The sequence below is a fragment of the Pelodiscus sinensis genome, chromosome 1, assembly GCF_049634645.1.
Source record: "Pelodiscus sinensis isolate JC-2024 chromosome 1, ASM4963464v1, whole genome shotgun sequence".
NCBI classification, from domain to species: domain Eukaryota; kingdom Metazoa; phylum Chordata; order Testudines; family Trionychidae; genus Pelodiscus; species Pelodiscus sinensis.
Genome location: NC_134711.1, coordinates 170,136,941 through 170,159,816, shown reverse-complemented (window position 1 = coordinate 170,159,816; position 22,876 = coordinate 170,136,941). Strand labels below are relative to the sequence as shown.

General features: G+C 39.4%; 1 protein-coding gene across 24 annotated transcripts in view; it reads left to right on the top strand.

Annotated features, from left to right (window-relative positions):
* The window catches only part of ROBO2 (roundabout guidance receptor 2), a 625,770-nt gene that overhangs the window by 469,689 nt on the left and 133,205 nt on the right, over positions 1-22,876 (top strand). For 18 of the 24 annotated variants that reach the window (XM_014580520.3, XM_014580517.3, XM_075909832.1 and 15 more), the window contains 2 exons: positions 6,294-6,421; positions 10,137-10,148. In XM_014580520.3, coding sequence (XP_014436006.2) covers positions 6,294-6,421; positions 10,137-10,148 — 140 coding nt within the window. The remainder of the gene's footprint in view (positions 1-6,293; positions 6,422-10,136; positions 10,149-22,876) is intronic. The other 6 variants (XM_014580512.3, XM_075909831.1, XM_006136940.3 and 3 more) reach the window with 1 other exon arrangement.

Below are 22,876 nucleotides of genomic sequence, written 5' to 3'. Positions count from 1 at the left end.
TTGTTTTGTTTTATTCATTATTTGGTCAAACAGATGGTAATGGTTTTGTCACAGTTTTCTTTTCTTTTTCTTTTCTTTTCTTTTCATTCCCCCACTTTGTCACAGCTGGTTACCAATCAATCTCAATTCACGGTACAGTGATGATAGCACATGTTGTCCGGGGGCCAAATCTGATTGGATTGCATTTTTTCAGCAGTGTTTCATATCAGAAAAAAATGTGTCTGCATGGCAGCGACTGTCAGCACACTATTGTACAACTGTCATTAATCAAAACCAGCAACAATGAGTGCATTCATATATGCCAAAGACTGCCAGATTTCACAATCAGAATCACCCAATTTCTATTAGAATTTCCTCACCGGCAATGTTTTTTCATCTGCTCGCTTTCTCTTTTTTCCCCCTCATTTATTAAAGCCAGACCCATTCTAACTGTTACTTGTAGAACAGAAATAATTTTATATGATGTTTTAAAGTGGCTGGTTTTTATCCGCACATATAATGACTGCTTATTTAAAAATCCTCTCTACTCTGTACTGATGGCTGAAGAGTAAAGGTTAAGTACCTCAAACTGTTTAACAAAAGAACTATTTAAAAGCTATTAGATGCCAGTAAATATTTTATATACACAGGCACATACACACAATCTCTATACCTGCACCAACTACACATTAGGGGGCTGCACGTTATAGAAAATTTTGCCAGCAGCTTGGGTAACAGCTTTTAATATTCAGGTAAGTATATCAAAAGGTGTTTCGTGACATTATGCATATTGTACCAGAAGTGCTTGTGACTGCATAGTTAATTAAGACTGAACTGATTTTTTCCCCTTAACATGGAGAATCAGCTTGTTTGCTCTACATTTGTGCAATGTATCGTCCCCAAATTTACCCTAATTATTTTTTAAGTACAGGATGAATGTTCTAACACTTTACGAGTTCATTCCGTAATCAGTTGGAGTTAAAATTACCTTGAAAATGGGTCCTGTGGCCCCCAGAGAGAAGCTGCCAACCAGACAGCACAGCCCCACCTACCCCTCAGAGGTTTCCATAGCAGCAATATCCTCCCTGCCACGGGTGGCTCCTCTAAGCACCTCCCCCTCCAACCATCCAGCCCCTCGTCTGTGTCCTGCACTTCCCACGACCTGCCTTGACTCCTGCTCCCCCCGGAGGTGTGGGGGGGACTACGTGGCCACTGCAAAACTGGGCTCCCTCCCGTCCAGTGCTGGGGCCCAGGGCAAGGGGGGGAGGGCTTGTTCTGAGGCTTAAGTGCAGGGGGTCCACTCATCCACGGCCAGTGACCTGCAACATGCAGAGCTCTGGTCCCAGCTGGCAACTGTCTCACTGATGCAGTGGCCCCCCTGTAGTCATTGCAGTATAACTGTCCCCGGCACTCGTTGCCCCTCCCCCCCCCATGGTCATTACATAGCATAACTGTCCCTCCTATCAGAACTCTCCATTCCATGTCCCTTTCTCCTGAGCTTGCTTTAAGTCATGTGAGGAAGGTGCATAACAAATCTGGTAATCTTAGCTCTCTAGGAAGAGTTCTTGAACAAATGAACTCACAGATGGACAGATACACAGATGCATATTTCTAAAATATATAGCAAGTGTAAGCTAAGTTATTAATTGTATAGGACTTAGTCAGTGGCTCAGGTCATTCTTACCTGGAGCTATGATGAAATTAATCATACTGCATGGTAATATTTTTACAGTAACAAAGAGTTAGTGACATGAAGAAGACTGTGCATGTGTCAAGAGTTTTCACTGATAAATTACTTTGCTTCTAGTTGTCACTGCTCTCAATAGCTGTGTGGCTGCATGCTAGCAAATGAAGGACGAAATTCACCAATCTGTGCTGTCTTCTATGCACTGCTCCAGTTTTACAAAACAAGGAAGGGAAAAAAGGGAAAAAATCTTTAAAATTGATGTTATGTATCCTCAGTTCACAAGAGCTATCACACGGTAGCATTCTCTTAGGACTCTAGGTTATCATTCATATATGACATATTTATATTTAAACACATGTAATTAGGGATGCAAAATTCCGTTTAGTCAGTTTACCAGTTAAATGTTATTTTTAACTGGCTAACCACTTAAACAGGGAAGAGGGGAACGAGGGGCTCCAGCTCGCCCATGGCATGGTGTGGTGGGCCCAGCCCCAACCCATGGTAAAGAGGGCTGATCTTGCCAGGCCGTGCTACTGGCTAACTATACCAGTAAGCATTACCCAGTAAGGATGATTCTTACAAGTTAACCATTCACATCCCTACATGTAGTATACCGTTCATCAATGGTAAGAGACCGGAGACCAGTTTTCATGTCATAAATTGGACTATTCTAGAGCCTTCAGAACCTCCTAGTCTGAGAACACCTATCAGTTAGTTAGTTGCGATGGTTCAGAAGGTCAGTGACACCAATCCCATCTTGCCTGCAAAGTTAGAAGCAAGGTTTTTGCAATAGGCAATGCTGGACTTTGGTACTGGGAGAAGGCATGTTGAATTGGTTAGATTGTTCACCATCCACAACAGTTTTTCTGGATGTGACAATATAAAGACCATGATGGTGGAGAAGAAAAATGCACTGTCCCCACCGCTTATCACAAAGGGTCATTTTGTTCTGCTGTGGCTCAGATTTAGAGCCAATTTTCCTTCAAGTCTCCTTACCGCCTGCTTCATCTGTCAAAGTTCATCATTTAACCATGGTGACTTGTGTGGACAGTATGGATGGAACAGATGACTGAGGGGCATTGCATCAATCTTTTAGGACACCAGATGGTTGTAGCGTCCCACGAGTGTCTCCATGAACTGGTCTAGTTGCTAGATGGCATGTTCTTTCAGGATGGGCCAGTAACCCACTGAGGCCCTGGCGGGTGGGCAAGCAAGAAGGCCTGGACCTCAATTTGAAGCAATTGATGATTGGACCTTGATAGGGCCATGTTTACTCTACCCTCCATGTCAATATCCAAGTGGGTGATTAGGGTTGTGCTCTAGTTCTGCGTTCTGGCATGCCAGGCGGCTGGTATACTCACCAGTAGCTTTTGCACAGTCTGCATGATGGACAGGTGCAAGCATAAAGGCTGCTGAGGCTACAAAGCAGCTGGTTGGCATGCCAGGACCAACACATCCGTGAGACGAAGATGAGCAAGTCAGCTGCAGCCCACAGCAGACTGCAGAGTCGTGCCCCGACTGCCTGCATTAGAGTTCAAACAGTCAGTCACAGTCACAGTCATGCTGCTTCTCTGGTTATAGCCCAGCAGTGGCAAGAGTGCTACTTGGATATTGTCTTTCCTTAACCAAACAAAAACATGTCAGCAAAATAAATGGACAGCTGCTTTCGTGCACAATAGATTTTTTTCTACTCTTGCCTAATCTGTATGTGATAGTAAGTCTTCATTTCTGAATATAGTACAGGAGCTGAATGTGGCCCCACGTGTGTTACTCCTCTAGAGCTGTCGCTGTGTTAAGGAAATAAGCATTCTTTTTCATCTGCAGCCCTTTGGCTGCCAAAGACAATAGTTTCTCCATCAGTATGGGAAATGGGTGTTGTATTCTTGTGATTTTATGGAAGTTATTGCTTCCATTTGCCTTTCTCTGCTATGAAAACAGTGACTGCCATTTGTCATTGACTAGTGCAACACAGTGTGCAAAATTACATAATTCAGTGCAACATCCCAGAAGAAATGTGCCATAACTGCATATGGATTTGCAATAATTTAGTGCTGCTCAAAGAACAGAGGGCCAGATTCTCTGCTGTCAGAATTTTTAACCTCAATGGAATTGTGCCAAGAGTGAATATGACTTTAAGGTTTGGAATACACAACAGCACCATCCCGCTTTGCCCTCTAGAATATCATTTAAGCATCAGATACATCTGGAATACTGAATCAAAGTACAATGGAATATGATTCTTAAGTAAATAAGTGGCAAGTACTTACACAAATATCCTGTACTCCAGTGGTAGAATGGTTAGCCTCAGTTGTTCTTTTTGTTAGCTGCTGCCCTAATACATTTATTGAATATGAAATGGAACAATTTCGTATCACAGATCAGAATATGAAATAAGGCAATTCTGATTTCTAATCATCTCTACAAATATTCTCATGGGTTAATGTGCCAACAATTTTGTTACTACACTGTTGAACATCTCAGTAGCTTTATAATAATACAGGTTAGACCTCCTTGGTTCAGCACCCTGGGGACCCGAGGGCTCCCAAATCAGGGAGATTGCTCCCAAATCAGGGAGGTCAATGCTCCCCTGCTGGCAGCCCCACTCCCAGGCTCCTCTCCCTGGAGTTCCCAAGGCCGGGGCTTCCACCCTGCTGCCCACATGCTGCCACCAAAATTCCCCAGGATCCTGTCTAGGAATGCCTGGCCATTGCTGGCCCTGCTGCCACTGTGGGTTCTCTGGGCTCCTTGGCCAAGTCTTCCCCACCAGTGCTGGGCCCCACTTTTGACAGAAGTTCCCTTATTGGGGCAATTCTGCCTCCTGAGCCCCCTAATAGATATTCCTCAAATTCCTGCCTGCCCCTGCTGCTGCTGGGGGTTTCCCAGTCTGGGGCCACTCAGCTGCCACCAGCCCCACTGCCAGAGCAAGTCCTGCTCCCACTGGGGGTTCTCTAGAATTCCCGGGTCTGGGAGTGCCCAGTTGCTGCCTGGCCCCACTGCCACTGGGGATTCACTCACTGGGGTAGGAGGTCACTGTTCACCACCTGGCCCCACTGATTCCAGAGGTTCCTGGCAGGGGTGGGGCTCTCCACCCTCTAGTCCCGCTGATGCCAGGGATTCCTTAGCCTGGCTGGGGCTCCACTGCTTGGCCCAGCCACTTCTGCATTCTCACGGCTGGCTCTCACTCCTGGCTTCCCAAATTCCTTGGTCTAGCAACATCTGTGACCCTGCCACACCTGAGAGTCCTGGGTTTGGGAGGCTGATCCTACACATAATAAGTATGTGCACAATAATTCACATCTAAGGTTCTCAAAGTGATTTACAAGTATTAATAACTTCAGATTCATACTACACAATCTCAGGATATTTCCAAGGGAAGAAGCTGAATTATGCCCCAATTGAGCAAAACATTTATACATGTGTTTAAATCCCATTTAAATTATGCAGGTGTTTAATTTCTTTGCTGAATTCAGACCACAATCTCCATTCTACAGATAAGTAAATAGAGGCAGAATGCAGATGAATCACTCAAGGTCACACAGTACTTCTTTGAAGATCTAAGTATAAGATTTGGCTCCCTGGATGTCCAGTCTGGCATTGTAACCTCAAGAGCATCCTTCTCTTTATCCTGGGAGCTGACAAATCTGCAACTAAATGTTAGGGTGAAGCGTGGTTAGCTTCAGGTGTAGTAGGGTTGTTATTTCCCAACAAAATAGTTTTCAAAATGTTTACGGCAGAATACTATATTTGAGGTGCAAAATATATCCCATAAAAACATTTATGGGGTTGAGAATGCCCACAGAGATCAGTAAAAGACAAGGATTCCCATTGGCTTCAATGAATCAAGTCTTAAAACATTCATAATATTTTATCAAGAGGGTATTTTTCAGGATGATTGCAATAGAAATCTGAATATCTTTCTGAATTTAAATAAAAAAAGATTTACAAATTAATGATCGTTGCATACTGAAGTAAAGTATGAAAATACATTGAGTTTTAAGCCAGTATAAGAATAAATAATAACAAAAAAGAAAAAAACAAACAAAATGAGAAAAAAATGTAACGAAAATGTTTCTTATTTATTCAGACTAACGCGGCTACCCCTCTGATACTTGTCACCATGCAAGGCATGGTGTTTATTATGCACATTGTGCATAAATGAGTGTGATGTAATTTCCTGCCCCATCCCCATCCATGGTCTGACAATTTTATTAAGGCCCTGCTAGGGGGAAACACTTTTTAAAGTAGCAGAAGTAAAATATGCAGCTCATGTAGTTAAAGCCATGATAAACCAGAGCTGTCATATATTGATAACTGATGTCTGATAGCTTAATTTTATCATATTGCTGTAGATCAAGGGCAGAGTGAGTGATATTATTAATAAAGCCCTAATACTGAGTGAACATAGCACTACTAATTTTATAGCTGTAAATTTTTTAACTAATGCATAGTGCAATAAAAATGTCATGAAGATTAATGCCTGGTGGAATTATCTAACTCTAGATAATAAATTATCTTCCAGAGATATATTCAAGATAGAATCAGATTGGTACTCTCCAGGTGAGAAATTTTTCTAGGTTTATTGTCAGCAACATAATGTCTTTCCTTTTTTCTTGTATCTTTAATGCAGATATGACATCAAAGATGATTACACCTTGCGCATTAAAAAGGCCATGAGCACAGATGAGGGAACCTATACATGCATTGCTGAGAATCGAGTTGGAAAAGTGGAAGCATCTGCTACTCTCACAGTTCGAGGTGAGTGCTAGAGTATTTGAGAGCATGTCATGTTTTCTGACATAGTGGACCCCATCTTCCCCTGGAGTCAATTGGCATAGATCAGTCACAATTGGTGGAGCTATATTGAATTTCACCAACGGTGAAATCCTGGCCCTGTTGATGTCAAGAGTAAAATAACTATAATTGGGCAAAGATTTCACCCCAGCTGAGGATCTGACCCACTATTTGTAACTGAAAGAACAAACATGTATCTAAGTGTGCATGTATGTATCAATGTATGTGTCTAGTTTAGTTTATATTGTCTTTTCTCCCTGGCTACGTCTAGACTGGCATGATTTTCCACAAATGCTTTTAACGGAAAAGTTTTCCGTTAAAAGCATTTGCGGAAAAGAGCGTCTAGATTGGCACGGTCGCTTTTCCGCAAAAGCACTTTTTGTGGAAAAGCGTCCGTGCCAATCTAGACGCGCTTTTGTGCAAAAAAGCCCCGATCGCCATTTTCGCGATCGGGGCTTTTTTGCGCAAAACAAATCTGAGCTGTCTACAAAAGCTTTGCGCAAAAGGACTTTTGCCTCAATGGGAGCATCACAGTATTCCCGCAAGAAGCACTAATTTCAGACAGTAGGAAGTCAGTGTTCTTGTGGAAATTCACGTGGCCAGTGTAGACAGCTGGCAAGTTTTTCTGCAAAAGCAGCTGCTTTTGTGGAAAAACTTGCCAGTCTAGACGCAGCCCCTGTGTAGACTATTTTTCCATGTTTCTTTCTGTAATAAAATTATACTTAAGTCAATGAATATTTTTTTTAATGTCAAACAATACATAATAGAACCTTTTTGCCATTTTCATGTGAAAGAGTAGCACCATCCCAAGAAATAAGAGACTTAGTTAAGTATAATACGTTAAGGCATTACATATTCCTCTGGAAATATCTTTGGACACTGGTACTCACCTATTTTTTATATAGTGTAGTTTGATGTAGTGAGGCACTTTAAAAACCCAGCAGCATAATGAGTTTTCAAAAAATACTTGCCCCAGTACATGTGGAGATGTTGAATATTATAGAGAAAGGAAAAATATGAACAAAATCCATAAGAGTAAATATAATATGACATTTAAAATACTTTATTTTCTCCAAAAAATAAACTGCAATTTTGATACAATGGGTATCACACAGACACCATTTCACAGTTTATTGGTGCATGATGAAGGTTTTCAGTAGAGCTGTGAAAGGTTAATAAAAACATTTTTTGGTTTTATCATCTCTTTTTTTTTCTTTTCCCCCCATACACATTAAATCAAATGTTCAAAATCTCTATGGATTGCTTTATTAGAACAAGGGTCAACTGACCTAAGAGGCTGACTTCCATTTCCATCCATTTAATGCATGGACACAGTTCATTTTGATTTGCTGAATTCAAAGAAAAAAACACTCACCCAGTGTCTTTTCGGGGGAAGAGGGATAGTAATACGTAACAAAGAAAAGAGAGTATTGTGATAATCCATCTGATAAAACATTGTTATAATATTCACTTTAGATAATAACTGATAATGTGGCTTTCCTATTGCAAGCTGAAAAATGGATTTACTTGCTATTTGTTTGTGATGAGGATTGTTTTTCCATTTTGCAATTTAAGAAAAATAGGCACAAGAATTAACTCTCAAAAACTGTACACTTCCTTTGTCACAATACCCAATAAATCTGGTCATTAGTTTAGTGGCCTTAATTTCTCCGAGATTTGTGTCCACTGTATACATTATCAGGTCAAACCTTTCTTTTTTACTAGCCTAGCCTTGTGATATGAGCAATGACTAGAACAGAGCAAAAATCCTTTGAACTCACTGGAGCTTGAACTTGACCAAATTAAGGTGGAAAAAGGAAATATATAATTTAATTGATTTTCCTACACTCGAGAAGATTTCTTATTATCTTTTTTCTTGGCTTTATAATCTACAGGCCATAGGCAAAGTGTTTATTCAATACAAAAGAATCCACTGTATTACAAGCATATTAAACATTCAGGATGTGATAGAAAATGAGAAAAGCCAAGAAATTCAATGCTGAATGCTCAGCACTCCCCTTCTGGAAACAAAGGATCCCTGGGTAATCCCTTTTGACTTCAAAGGGATCAGGAGTTGTTTCTGTTTTAATTAATGAAGGTCTTAACCCTGAATTATCTAACTTATTTTTAGGGTGTGTCATTAGTCTACTTAATATAAGGTTATTATACAAAATTACCTGATTTCATCATATTCTATTTTTGTCCTATGAAAAGGGAGGAAACGACTGATACTCATCACTGGAATTCATTGTTTGGGGTGCTTCTAGCCCTGTGTAACCTGCATGTTCATTGAAAACCTAGTGCTGCAGTTACATGTCCACACACACACACACACACACACACACACACACACACACACACACACACACACACACACACACACACACACAGAGCCTGGCTATCGCAGCTTAATCCTCAGCTCTCACCAATGGCACCATTTGAAGTCATTAGCCACAGAATTTGAATTCCCTGATTGAAACCTCATACCTGTAATTGGGAATTTGCACTTTTTTTCTTTTCCAGTCCGTGCAAGGGGAGGATATTTCATATTACTGAAAGCCATAAAGCCTAACAAAGAGAGCATGTGGACGTTGCTATGCACTGTGGTGAATTGCAGACAGGACATGGTAAAAGGATGTAGTTATGGCAGTGTAAGGTTCAGGATATAGGACAGGTGAAAACTGAATAGGCCCCAAATATGTTATTTTACATGCGGGTTCTTCAAAATGTAGGTTCAACCCTGGAGTGAGTAAATGAACCGGGTTGCTAATAAAGTCTTGTAGTTCTGCAGTAGGTAACACTCATTCTATTGCTAAAATAAGGTAAATTCATCTTCCCAGATTTTAACCTCAAGTGAATGTTCTGTCCAAATGTTAAGCTCCTCTAAAATAACAGTGGCAGGCTTGACAGCTCTCTCCCCAAACTCAAGTGCACTGAAGGGCTGGATACTGCTATAATCAAGAAATCACTTGTTGCAATAAACTGCTTTCAATCTCAATATCAGTCAGAAGCAGAATTAACCTGTCGATCATTCAGCAGCAATTTTTTAGGAAATAGAAGTTTATCTAAGCAGTAATTTGGGAGTCTCTGAATTGAAATCCCTTTGGCCATTCCAACCTATTTGTTATATTTTCATCAGCCCTGTCAGTATGGAAAAAGTGATGTGCTGTAAGCTTTAGTGGATGGGAAAAACAGTGTCTTGGGCTTTTCTCCAGCTCTTTCTACAGTACTGACTGGCCATGCTTAAAATACATTTGGTATTTAAATCAGACAGTGATGCCTTTCATTTATTGGCATGACATTTGCCAGTCTGTGGCTTGAATGGATGTATTCATCAGGGCCTAGAAGTTTGTGCTAATCCAAAGCTATTTTACTGCAATCAAGCATTAACAATGATATTTGCTGATGACATATGAACCTATCAAAAATGTTTCTTAGATGATTGGTTCCAGCCAACTCATCCAGAAGCTGTGTAACTACATTATCCAAAAAATGTAATAACAATAATTCTCAAAAAATAAAGCTGGGTATGTTACTCACATTGACATTTGTGAGTTTAATGATGGCTGGAGTGTCCATAGTTAAATGTAACATTACACGTCATGCATTCTGACAGATTTTCTTTTCTTTTTTTTAATTTCTTTTTTATGTTCTCACCACACCATTGTAATGTCTACAGCTCGCCCTGTTGGTAAGTAACCATCCTTCTATCCATTTTAACATGACTTCATGCAATGCTTCATCTTTCATTTACAGCAGCATTTGACAGACTTAAACACAATTATTAATGATCAGTGATTAACAGTGCTCACTTGCTGATGTTAGACAAGTGATTTTGACTGGGCAAGTAGTGCTACTTTTGAATTATTACTAGTTCTAGAATATCGTCGATAAAGAACATTTGCCAGATTACTAGCAATTTATGTAATGGAGGGATGGAGTGTTAATAAGCCAAAGTTACTAATATGTTCGTTCTTAACAGTTTGTGGAGGTGTGTTTAAGGGCTTGATACCAAGAACAATGAAGCCAATGAAAAGACTCCTTTGATTTTAAATGGCTTTGGATCAGGTCGTATATTATGGGGGGAGGGTGTTTCTGATGCAAGAAAAGAAGCACATGCTTTCACATCCTGTGTCTCTTGTACCTTCGTAAAATCTTTGAAACAATAGAGTCAAGTATACCCTATGCTAGAACTGAAGAAGGGATGGAATGACTCCCCTTCCTGTTGGAACAAAAGGAAAAACTGTGTAGCACTTTAAAGACTAACAAGATAGTTTAATAGGTGATGAGCTTATGTGGGCCAGACCCACATCCAGCCCATGAAAGCTCATCACCTATTAAACCATCTTGTTAGTCTTTAAAGTGCTACATAGTTTTTCTTTTTGTTTTAGCAAGATCAGACTGACATGGCTACGTCTCTATTACTATTCTTCCTGTTGGAGGATTTCATCCTCCTCTTTGTATAAAGCCTGCCACAATTGATTTTTATTCCTGAAACATCATTATTTTTGTAGAGTGTAAGTTTTGCCTCTGGAGTGCACAAGATAATATGAAAATGAAATGCAAACAAAAATATTGTGTGCTAATACAATGTCCATATGAAGACTGATTCTGGATCACCATCTGCATTTTGAATCCCCCTTCAAAGAATTCAAACCCTGGTGGTTTCTTTCCAACAACCAGGTTCAATTTCTGGTTCAATTTAAAAGATTGTGTGAAATGAAAAGGAAGCTTGTCAGCCACTGAAACTTATTCTTATACCGAAAAATATTTCAAGGACATACATGGTTTATTTTTGTTATTTTCCCCTATGTAGAGGGGAATTTGTTATACAATTTTTTTATGTACGGGCAACAGGGGCAATGATAGAGTTATAACTCGAGCTAATGCTGAGTTACAAACCCTTAGCATCAGAAATTAGTATTTATGTTAACAAACACTCCTGAAACTTTACTCAGGTAACATTCCTATGAGACGTCAGTAGGGTTTGACATTCAGTTAGTGTACACAATTTGGAATTCCTTAAGCAGACTCTGAGTCTGACTGACCACTGCATCACTTCTGCTTTACACGAATAATCTCCAGTCAAATAAATGGAATTACCCCACTGTAAAAATGGAAGAAACTGGGCTCTTTGTCTGGGAGATGAACGTGACTCAGACTTGGTCTCTGTTATGAAAGTTGGGCTTACCCAGCTATTCCACTCAGCGGATTGAAAAATCCACAACTCTGAATGACATTTAACCTGATCTAACCCCCTTTGTGTACTTAGGGCTAGTATGATGAAGGTTAGATAAGCACTACAGGTTGGACTTCCTTGCCCCTCAGCACATGACCTGTCCTGGACAAGAGTGTTTTCCAAACCAGGGAAAGTCGGCAGGGGAGGAGGAGAGGGCAGGGGGGAGGAAGGAGCCTCTCCGCTGGGCTCCTTTCTTTAGCTACGTGCCACTGCTGCCCCAGGCCCCTAGTTGCAGCAGCCCTACAGGCTTTGTGGCCTTGCCAGACTGGCTGGCACTAGTGGCCCTGCCATCTGTGAGGTCTGCAGCCCCCACCCTCAGCCCTGTCAACTGCAGGCTCAGCAGCCCTCTGCCCCGTAGGCTCTGATGCCCCCACCAGCTTTCCAACCTTGCAGACTATTGGCTTTGCCCGCCAGCTCTGCTCCCAGCCACTAGCAAGCTCTGTGCTGGGGCTCTCTAGACTAGCAACATCTGAGGTCCTGCCAGACCAGAGAGTCCCAGACCACAGAGGTTCAACCTGTACTACAACACCCACATTTTAATTCAGTGAAAAATCCAGTATAAGAAAACATTTTGTTTGGGAAACCTTAGGGTTTTTTTCTCTTAAAAGATAAGGAAGAAAAAAAATAATAAATTAAGACTCTTTGGGTTCTGCAAACTCTACATTAAGTATATCTACAGGGACCATAACAGACTTTTGCTGTCTTGATGCTGCTTATTTCAAAACATTGATCCTCTGCTTCAAATTCTTTAGCTCCTGGGATCATAATTCCAGCTTTTTAGATTTTACTGAATCTCCTGATCTTATGTTGTTCTATTTCCAAGCAGATGACACCTTCATAATGGCACACTCTGGTCAGCTTTATGTTTATTATACTAAAATTGTTTTATTTTGTTACAGGTAGTCATTTGGACAAAGATAGTGTCTTCCTTATTTGACCTATTAAGTTGACCTTAAATGAAAGTGGTGTTTTAAAAATAATTACTGTTTAGTCCAGTATTTATCAAATTATTTAATTACTGAGAAAATTGTAAAAATGTCAGCCATAAACACATGAAATGTGTAGCGCTACCAAGCAAATTTACTATACTAGTGGTTGTATATTGCTTGATTTTTAATCATTCATATATAATTTAATAACTTTACAAGAAATCTCAACAATAACAAGAACAACAAAACCACTCTCCCCACAATGCAGTTGCTGTTCCTGAGTAATTAACTGAGATGGGCCAGATTCACAAGGTTCCATTTCACCAAATTTAATAAATTCACATCAGGGATTTGGGTCAAGTCAGTTTCTACTAACTGTCAACAAGATGAGAGATTATGACAAAAGAAAATGGTACTGTTGATTACTTAATATTAAAATACCTAAAGCTCTCCTGGAAACATATGCCTATTTTTAGTAGGGGTATATTTTCATATGCTTATACAGAAACACAAAAGCTTCAGACAGTGTGAAGTTTGACGCATATTGTTCTTTCATTCCATTCATATAGCAGAAGAAATTCTGGTACTCTTTATTTCTACTTATTCTCCAGGAGCAAAGCATGTTTTAATTAAATGTACACTGAAGAGCAGGGAAGAAGAATTTTAATGCTTCTAGAGAATGTAATTCATATTGCGAAATGAGTACTTTTAATTTTCAAATAATTTTTCCATGGTCATTTCAAATATTTGTTTATTGAATTTATCTTTAACAGTTTTGTTTAAATGTTAGCTGGACTGGAAATTTTTAGAGCTGTTTGTCACCATCTTTTGTTCAAAGAGCTAGTAGCATATACCATACATATAATATACAAAAATGAAGCTTGGTTCAGCCTGAAGTAGATGGCAGCTGGTGAATTTTTTACAGTTCTTTACCAAATTACTCATCATGTTGTGATTTGCTGCCTCAAATAAATGTGTTGCCGATCTCCCAAATAGATGTTCTCTTTATTTATAAGCTTTTGAAAGAATTTCTATAGGAGTTACGACAGATGGGTTTAGGAAGCAGGATATTTATCCCCATTTAGGCCATTTTTTTCTGTTATTTCACTCATCAGATGGGTTTTCCAGATGAACAAGTTACTGTTTTCACACATTCTCAATTTTGCTGTCTATCTTATGGCAATCACACATTGGAATAACTATGAAAAGCCACCATCAAAGTTGGGAGGAACCAAAAAGCTTCCTTGATCCCACAAAAAAATCCCAGTCTTCAGAAGTAACTGATAAACTTGTTTTGCCTGAGATGTAAAACTTAAAGAAATAAAGTTCAAAAAGAAAATCTGATGCTGTAATGTGCTTGGAAATAGAATATGTTTCTGATGTTTCTCGTTACCTGCCTTTTTCCTGATCACCCAATAAGTCATTTCAGATCAAAAACAGTACTCAATTTTCAAATTAATTGCCTAAATCCACTTGAAAGTACATATGCATTGTAATAAGTCAAGCCAACTTGATTTATGATATGACACAACTTCCCAGAAAACGAGGCAACAAGAAGTTGGATTTCATTTTCAACTTGAATAAAAATCATCTAACTGGAATTAACTAAAAATGAAGTGTAAGAAGAGACCAAAAATCTTAAGAAAGCTTCAGGTTTTCTTGATGTGGGGAAAACAGATACAGATAGATACATTACCCACTTTCCATTTGCCATGTGTAATACTAATTAGATAAAATCTAGTCAAATTTAAGTGAAATGCAACTTTTTGATGCATTGTGCTCTATTCTGGGAATTTGTCACATCATAAATCAACTTTGCATAACTTAATGGCCTATCTGGAATGTTGCAGCACAACACATTTGAAATGTAAAAAACTTTATTTTCAATTAAATTCTCTTTGAATATGTTTACACTTGCAGCCTAATTCGAACTAGGGATGCACATGTAGCCAACCGAAATTGCTAATGAAGCGGGATTTAAATATCCCGCTCTTCATTAGCATAATCTCGCCCATGTGCTATTCCGATCCCCAGCTGATTCGAACCAGGAAGTCTGCTCCGGGCCGTGTTAGTTCAAATCAAACCCTTCGGTTTGAACTAACGTTACTCCTCTTTTTTTTAGGAGTAACGTTAGTTCGAACCAAGGGGTTTCATTTAAACTAACATGGCCCAGGGTTCACTTCCTGGTTTGAATCAGCTGGCGATCAGAATAGCGCGTGAGTGAGATTATGCTAATGAAGCGCAGGATATTTAAATCCCCACTTCATTAGCAATTTCGGTCGGCTACATTTGCATCCCTAGTTCGAATTAGGGTGCAAGTGTAGACATACCCTTTGTGGTTTGGAATGACTTTGGTTAGATGATAAGCGAAGAAGTTATTTCTGTTTCTGCAGCAAACTTGCTATATTATGCATGCTGTTATATTTTAGTTCCAGTCATGAATTATCACAGTTCCAATAGAACATTCAGGAATTATACTTCATTATCAGGAATGCTAATTGTTGAGATCCTACCCGGTGGGTTATGCCATTTCTTGGTGACAGAAATTCTGATAACTACATCAAAGGACAACATGTCTGCTGCTGTTGTCCATAGGGATTTGGCAGTTAACCAAGGCAATACCAGACATTTGTCACCTAGCATTTCACTAAATGGCAAGTCGAGTAAAGTAGAAACTTTGTATTTATTTATTAAGTGGTGAACACTTTAGAGAAATCAGAGATTAAATCAGAAAATGGAATAAACCTAATCACAGGGCATACACATTTTTGGGGATTTTAATCAGAAGACAAAATAGTGAGTCAGTTTTTCCTGACAGTTATCCTTTTTAAATGTACTGGCCAAACCTTCATATCCATATGTTGTTTTGTGCTTAGACAAAATTTCTAGCACCTTTTTCAGAAGTTTTGCCTGAGTAAGTGTTAAGTAAGTACTTAAGGATTGGTTTCCAGCAATACAGCATTTCTGATGTGTGTAAACAGATTATTGCTGCAACTTTATTAGGTAACAGTGGCATAGAGATCCAAATGACTCAGGTAAGACTAGCAATGTCAGTCAAGGGTACACTAAGCTGACCACATAACACTAAAATGATGGACCACAAACCTCACAGTCGTCAAAATCTCACAAACTTATCTGCTTTCTCCGGTTAGGTTTTCACGAGTGTTTGCCAAATATTGCCAAAATCATGGTATGCCACTAGATTGTGGCAAGTACATGTATTTGTGTGGAGACCTTCATTGATGATTGTTGGATCACAGAAGGATGTATACTTTCTTCTTGGATTCACGATTTGGGATGCTTATCTGAAGCTTATTTAAATGTAATCAACTCCATTGTGGCCATTGAAATTAACGATAGTCTTTCCACTGATGTCAGCGGGTTTTGAGTCAGTCCATAGTGGCTTGTCTACAAACATGACATTCACAGCAACCTGGGATGGGAAACTACGGCCTTCTAATCTGTCATGGGCTAACTGTGTGGATCATACAGATGTGCATTAACAGTTTGCTAATGCACGTTGATCTGCTCTCATTTGACCTTCTAGCTGTTCTTTCTAAGACTGAGGAGTTTGTGTGTGTTTCTCCAAATTTTCAAAGATTGTCTGCTTTTTGTTCCACATAAAATCACAGAACAAGATAAGAATAAATATTGTATTGTTTATCACATTCAGACTCTGAAGTTAAATTGAAAGTAAAAATAATTCGCCTCAGGATCAGGATGCTTCCCTTCTGAAGTGCTAATAGAAGTTTGCTTTTTTTTCAAATTTCTTTTATCTTTCTTATAAAATCCTAACTCTGGAAAAATTGACCTAAAATACCTATCTGAGTCCCATCATTGGTGCCTGGGGCTTTGTTACCTTTTCTAGGTAAGGACCCAAATCCAGTGGGAGGCAGTGTGAATCAGCTGCCCTTTCCCCATAGCAGAAGAAGAAAAAGTGAGAGAAAAATAATATGTACAAGCTAATTGTTATTCAGAATACAGATTGTGCCAGAAAAGTGAAATCCATAAAATTGCTTCAAAGTCAAGATGTACGTACCTAGATTAGTGACTGCAAGCATAGCTCCCTGTGCTAATCCAACACACTACCCCATCTGGTAAGAACTCCATTAGTACTGAGTGTGGTGCAGCAATATAGTCTTTATAACAATACTAGTTGCTTCGTTACCCCATCCTGGTGTGGTATCAAATCCAGTATCAGATTGGAAAACCCTCTTCATTTTAAAGCCAAATGTTAATGAGATGGATTCACCATCTCCTCCCATCTCCCTTGTTTCAAGTTGAACAAAGTAATCAGTCAAAGATATCTGGGTTAATAATAAATCTACAGTGTCATCCCTTCGGTTCCATTTTGTCTTCAAAATGAGGGCTTCATCTATGATCATATCATGGTTGATTGTGATTAGGATTCATAAGAGGTGGTGAATAGAGTCACTGTCAATCAGCTCTGAATTCCTGAGAAGATACAGCTGGCTCAGACAATGTATCCAGTATTTAAAATCATGCTTTCAACTTATATGTTGTTTGTCTGCATCTGTCTATCTCCCCTACTCACAAAAAGAGAAACTAAATCAAGGATGGGCAATAAAACAGTGCAAGCTCACTAGGGTTGGCCCTATCAGGCCACTATAACTATATTTACCTGCACCTCTACAGGTACAGGCAATTGCAGCTCCCGTTGGCCATAGATCACTATTCCCAGCCAGTGGGAACTTCTGGAAGCGAAACAGGTCAAAACACCTTTACCCACATTTCCCATTAGCCAGAAATGCTGATCTATGTCCAATGGGAGCTGAAATTGCCTGTACCTGTGGAGGTGCAGGTAAATATAGTGGTGGCGGCCTGCCAGGGGATAACCCTGGTGGACTGATTGTGGCCGCAGGCTGGTATTTGCTGACCCCTGGGATAAAGAGTCCAAGTCCCCCTCAATCATTCCCTTTGATTTTCATATCTCCAGACCATAGCTGCATTGTTTGACACTCTCAGTCATATAATGGACACAGTGCAACAGCTAGGTGCTTAAATAGGTATTCCAGTCTCCTTGTACACTGGATGCAATTCACACACAATCGTGGGTGAGAATCCTATTTTTTTCCCTGATTCCAAGTATTCTTATACCACCTTCAAAAATGCTTTCATCTTCCTGAAATGGTATGGCCAACATCCTTCCAGTCCCATTATCACCAAAACCAGAGGGTGCAGGATTAATCATAATACAACCATCCAGGAAAGCAGTCATTAGAAAATAAATAGTCCTAATCCATAAATCCTCCCTATTTCCTTTATTCTCTCAACAGTTTCTATATTATAATTCCATCACAAACTATGGTGACATTTGTGTGCCCTTAGACATATTTTTTTTAAGTGTAATGGATCTGCTGAAAAGCACCTCCCGGTAGAGGTGAGGCTTGCCATGTTTCCTGTATATAGCAGTACTGTGACTCAGTCTGATTTCTGGTGGAAACAAATTCCAAAGCTCGTCCACTGACAATGCCATTATTCTCCACCAACAAAATGTACACCTAAATCCACTGGATTCATAATTGAATATCATTAGTGTCCTGGGACCTGGAAAAACAAATGGTCACTGAGACCAGAGCCAAACCCTTTGAAGATTCCACAGATGAAGACCAGGACCCTTAAATTGGACCCAGACCTAGACAGACAACCAGTGGAAAGATCAGTTATAATATGTTCCCGCCAGACCATCCTGTGCTGCAGCAAGTTGTATGAAAAATAGCCTGTAGGAGGCCTTCATATATAGTCTTTGGTACAGGACATTTCAATAGATTGTCCTGGAGTTTCCAATAGGAATGACTCACTGCAAATTGGTGATCATTTGATGGAAAAGACTGCAATGTTTTGAAGAGTCATCTTGTAAATAGGAAAATAATAGTTTTGTCCATTGCTACATCTAAAAGTTCAAGAGCAGTATTTGGAGGCTGTGTCATCCGTTTGACAGTGAGGTGAACTAGATGAGGACAGTTGAGGGAATGGTCACAGACTATTTTTTTTTTTTAGCATTTCCCTGTCAATTATGAGAACCTCTGGGTTGCTCAGAATGAACCTCTTACCGCCTGCTGTTCCAAATATCAGTTACAGGAGTAACAGGGATATATATTCCTGTCCAGTGTAATAAGAGTCATATTATTCTTCAGCATCATCCAATCTCTACTTAACAAAACAAAAAGACAGTATTGAGTATTAGTAATACTATTACCTAACATAAGAGCAGCTCTGATCTTTATGGGTGTAGCAAATCTGAGCAGTTAATGGAATTTTGAGTATTTGGCAGAGGCTAAATATATAAACCATATTGTATGGTTATGAAAATTATGCATCTTACAGGTGAAAAGATTTTTGAAATTAAACTTTCATGCCACTTGCAGACAGTAGACCATAAATTAATAAAGTGCAATTGGAAAGGGCCTTCAGATTGAATTTGTTTCTGATCTTGAAACCTGAAATCACATATGTTCCATCATAAATTAGAGATCTCATCTGATACACCATTTCCTTTTGAGGTAAATGTGTTAATAAATCATTGAAGTTTCAAATGAACTTCTATTTTTAGAACTTTACGCTTTCCAAAATAATTGTCATGCTGTATGTCACTGATCATGGATATAAAATAGCTGAAATTAAATGTTATTACATCAGTAATTCAAATTATACTCTGCCAGTAACAAATTCATTTTAGTTATAAATAACCCCTTTTAATTTTGTAATAGTCATGCTTCTCTTGTGAGAATTAATTTTCATTAGGGGCCTGATCCAAAATCTGTCAAAATCAATGGAAAGTCTCTCATTGGATCAGGGCTTATATGTAATGATGTATTTAAAAATTCCAATCAAAGTATGGATAATTTTAAAAATAATTAGGTTATTGTCATTTGACACATTGTTGGTTGGACTATGTGCAATGAATTATTATTGCATAGTAGTCGCTAGTGCAAAATTGTGGACATAACCTCAATGCTAATGCTGGTTTTTTTAATTTTATTTCAGTTTTGGTTCCCAATGGTGATTAAACAGTATATTTTATTATAGAATTTACTTTTAATTAAAATCAAGGAATATAATATATAGACATTAGGGCAGCTTGGGCAGTTGCTGGTATGGAGGTAATGACAATATAAGTCTTTTAGGATCATTGATTTCAGTGGGGACAACTAGTACACTGATCCTCTTGGGATCAGGACAAAATTTTCATTGTAATATTACTTCCTCTAGGGTCACTACACATTTGATTATAAAATGATACATTTTACTTTGATAAAACGCCTCAGCTCCCTCCATCTACAAATTCATGGGCTGCCACATTTCTTATCAGGAGACTAGTGTTCATCTGGGAGGAATGAACTGATTCAGTCAAAGTTTCCAACAGCTGATGCTTTATAAGCCCCATGTGACTCAGCATAGCCTTAGAATTCAGTAACACCACCGGGTAGAAAAATGAATGGCTTGCATTCCATCCCAATGGACTCACTCTGCTAGCTATTAGGCTATGATAAATGATGAGGAATTCCTTTGAAATACTTTGCAATATTCATTGCTCCCCCTTATTAAGGCTCTTTGACACATAAGCACAGGCTACCTTTTATAAACCTTTATTAATATAACATAAAGGAGCCATTCACTCAGGCATAAAAAGATATCCAGGAAGACAGGGTGCAACAGAATGCCACCATTAGCATCTTCAGCAACATACTAATGCTCACAACTGTGTCTTCACTATCTCCATTTTAATTCACACTGTAGAATCCAGTCCTGTGCTGTAAAAACAACTCTGAACATGATGTGATTAACCTTGGGGTCCCTCAGACCCTCATCTCAAAGCCCACCTCATACATGGCCTATGCTTTCTATTCATGTTCAACCGTCTGATTTCCATATCATCCTACTCACCCTCACAAGCTGGTATTAGCATAACAGAGCTTTAGCGTGACATTGATTGAAGCCAGTGCTTGCTGAATGCAGTATCAAAGCATAATTTGCCAGAAATCAAATCTAATTTACTGTGTACCATATTTAAATTTCTCAAAACACTGTTTAAAGAAAACTGTCCCAGGCCTCTAATCTTAATTGTTCTTTTTTATATTCTTGTCTAGTTCTCTGGAATTCAGGCAACATACTTTGTTTTAAAGCCATTGTCTTTGACTTGCAAATGTCAATTAAACAAGAGTTTTTCCACTCTGTTTACTTCATCCCCATTAATGTTACAGATGAAGCAGTGAAGGGTAACTGTTTGATGGGCAAAATATTTGGTTTATTACATCACAAAGTTCTTTTGACAGGTGTTCTAATGTGCTGGGATTTTAGGTAGGTGCAGCGACTTTTTATGGCAGTTTCTCACCTTTTAGTCATTGAAATTTTTAAAGTATAATTCAAGTCCTCATGGCTGCAAAGAAAAGTTCAGAAATGTGATAATAATCAGTGATCACAATGTCTGCCTGAATCTGCAGAAATCCTGAAATGATTGCTTTAAGGGTTTGAGCTGTGGTAGGGAGCCTTTCCAGGACCATTGTGAGAGAGGACTCTGTGTATGTCAGAGGAAGAATAGTTTAGAAAGCTCAGCCATCCCATCCAAGCAGGCACCCCAGCAACTGGGATGTATGTACTGACGCTCAACAGTTAGCACATCTGCCCCCATGGACAAAGACAGGCTTTCTGCTGCTTCCAGGGTTTGGGGGATTTTTGCTGATGTTCCTGGGGAAATTAAATTCCATAATACTATTGCCTCTGTCTTTGTGAGGTGGGCAGGGAATCCTTCTAAGTGGTGGGAGGTGGGAATAGAGGTACAGCCATGGGATGACTTTTTTGTTACATCGTCCCTTGTGCCCTGGATTGCCTTGATTCAGCCCTGATAATCATCAATATTAAAATATCCACTATAACCACAGGTTCAAATCCCAGCTAGGTCTGCCTGAACTCCAAACATAGCAGATGGGTTTACCATATTGTGCTGTGGGGCAGGGTGTTTCAGATTAACTGTGAGAACCCTATTTATTGTGTGTAGACATTTTGGCACTTTCTGTAGGAGTGAGAGATTTCTTTTCTTCACTTCTCCTCCCCCTGTTCACCAGGTTGCTGGTCTTGCACCCCAGAGGCAATAGCATGAATGTGCACTGGGTGAGAGAAATATGGTGGGGGAGTTAATCATGCTGCAGCTAAGTGCTCTGGAGGCTCTAAACTGAATTGAGAGTCAAGGAGCTGTACACCAAAGTAGTACCATCTCTGCAGTACAGAGGCCACTCAGCGATGACTGGTAGAAGTTGAGGGAAAGTCCAAGTCCCAGCCTCAACCCCTCTCTCCCCATCCCTTTCAGACAACTAGCAACTTGTCAGGGGCTAGGAGGATGCACAAACTGCTCTCCTCAGTGGGAACTGGAAAACTCATTCTTAGAAGTGTGAGGTGGAATGAGAGACTCTTGTTCTGTTCTGTACCCTGGACATCTATAAAGCAGCTGGCTATATTTGAAAGATGTTTTAGCATCCTTTGGGAGATGGCGGACAGACTAATTTTTAAAGTGCTTATACACAAACACTAGAAGTCTAAATAATAAGATGAATGAACAAAAGTGCCTCGTATGAAAGGAGAATATTGATATAATAGGCATCACAGAAACTTGGTGGAATGAGGACAATCAATGGGACACAGTCAAACCAGGGTACAGAATATATCAGAAGGACAGAACAGGTCGTGCTGGTGGGGGAGTGGCACTATACATATGAAAGAAAATGTAGAATCAAATGAAGTAAAAATCTTAAATGAACCGAAATGTTCCACAGAATCTCTGTGGGTAGTAATTCCACCCTCTAATAATACAAATGTAACAGTAGGGATATATTATCAACCACCTGACCAGGATAGTGATAGTGACTCTGAAATGCTAAGGGAGATTAGAGAGGCTATCAAAATAAAAACCTCAATTATAGTGGTGGATTTCAACTATCCCCATGTTGACTGGGTACATGTCACCTCAAGACAGGATGCAGAAATAAAATTTCTTGATACCTTAAATGACTATTTCTTGGAGCAGCTGGTTCTGGAACTCACAAGGGAAGAGGTAATTCTTGATATAATCCTAAGTGGAGTGCAAGATCTGGATCAAGGAGTAAATATAACAGGACAACTTGGAAATAGTGACCATAATGAAATAACATTTAATATCCCTGTGGTGGGAAAAACACCTCAGCAGCCTAACACTGTGGTATTTAATTTCAGAAAGGGAAACTACACAAAAATGAA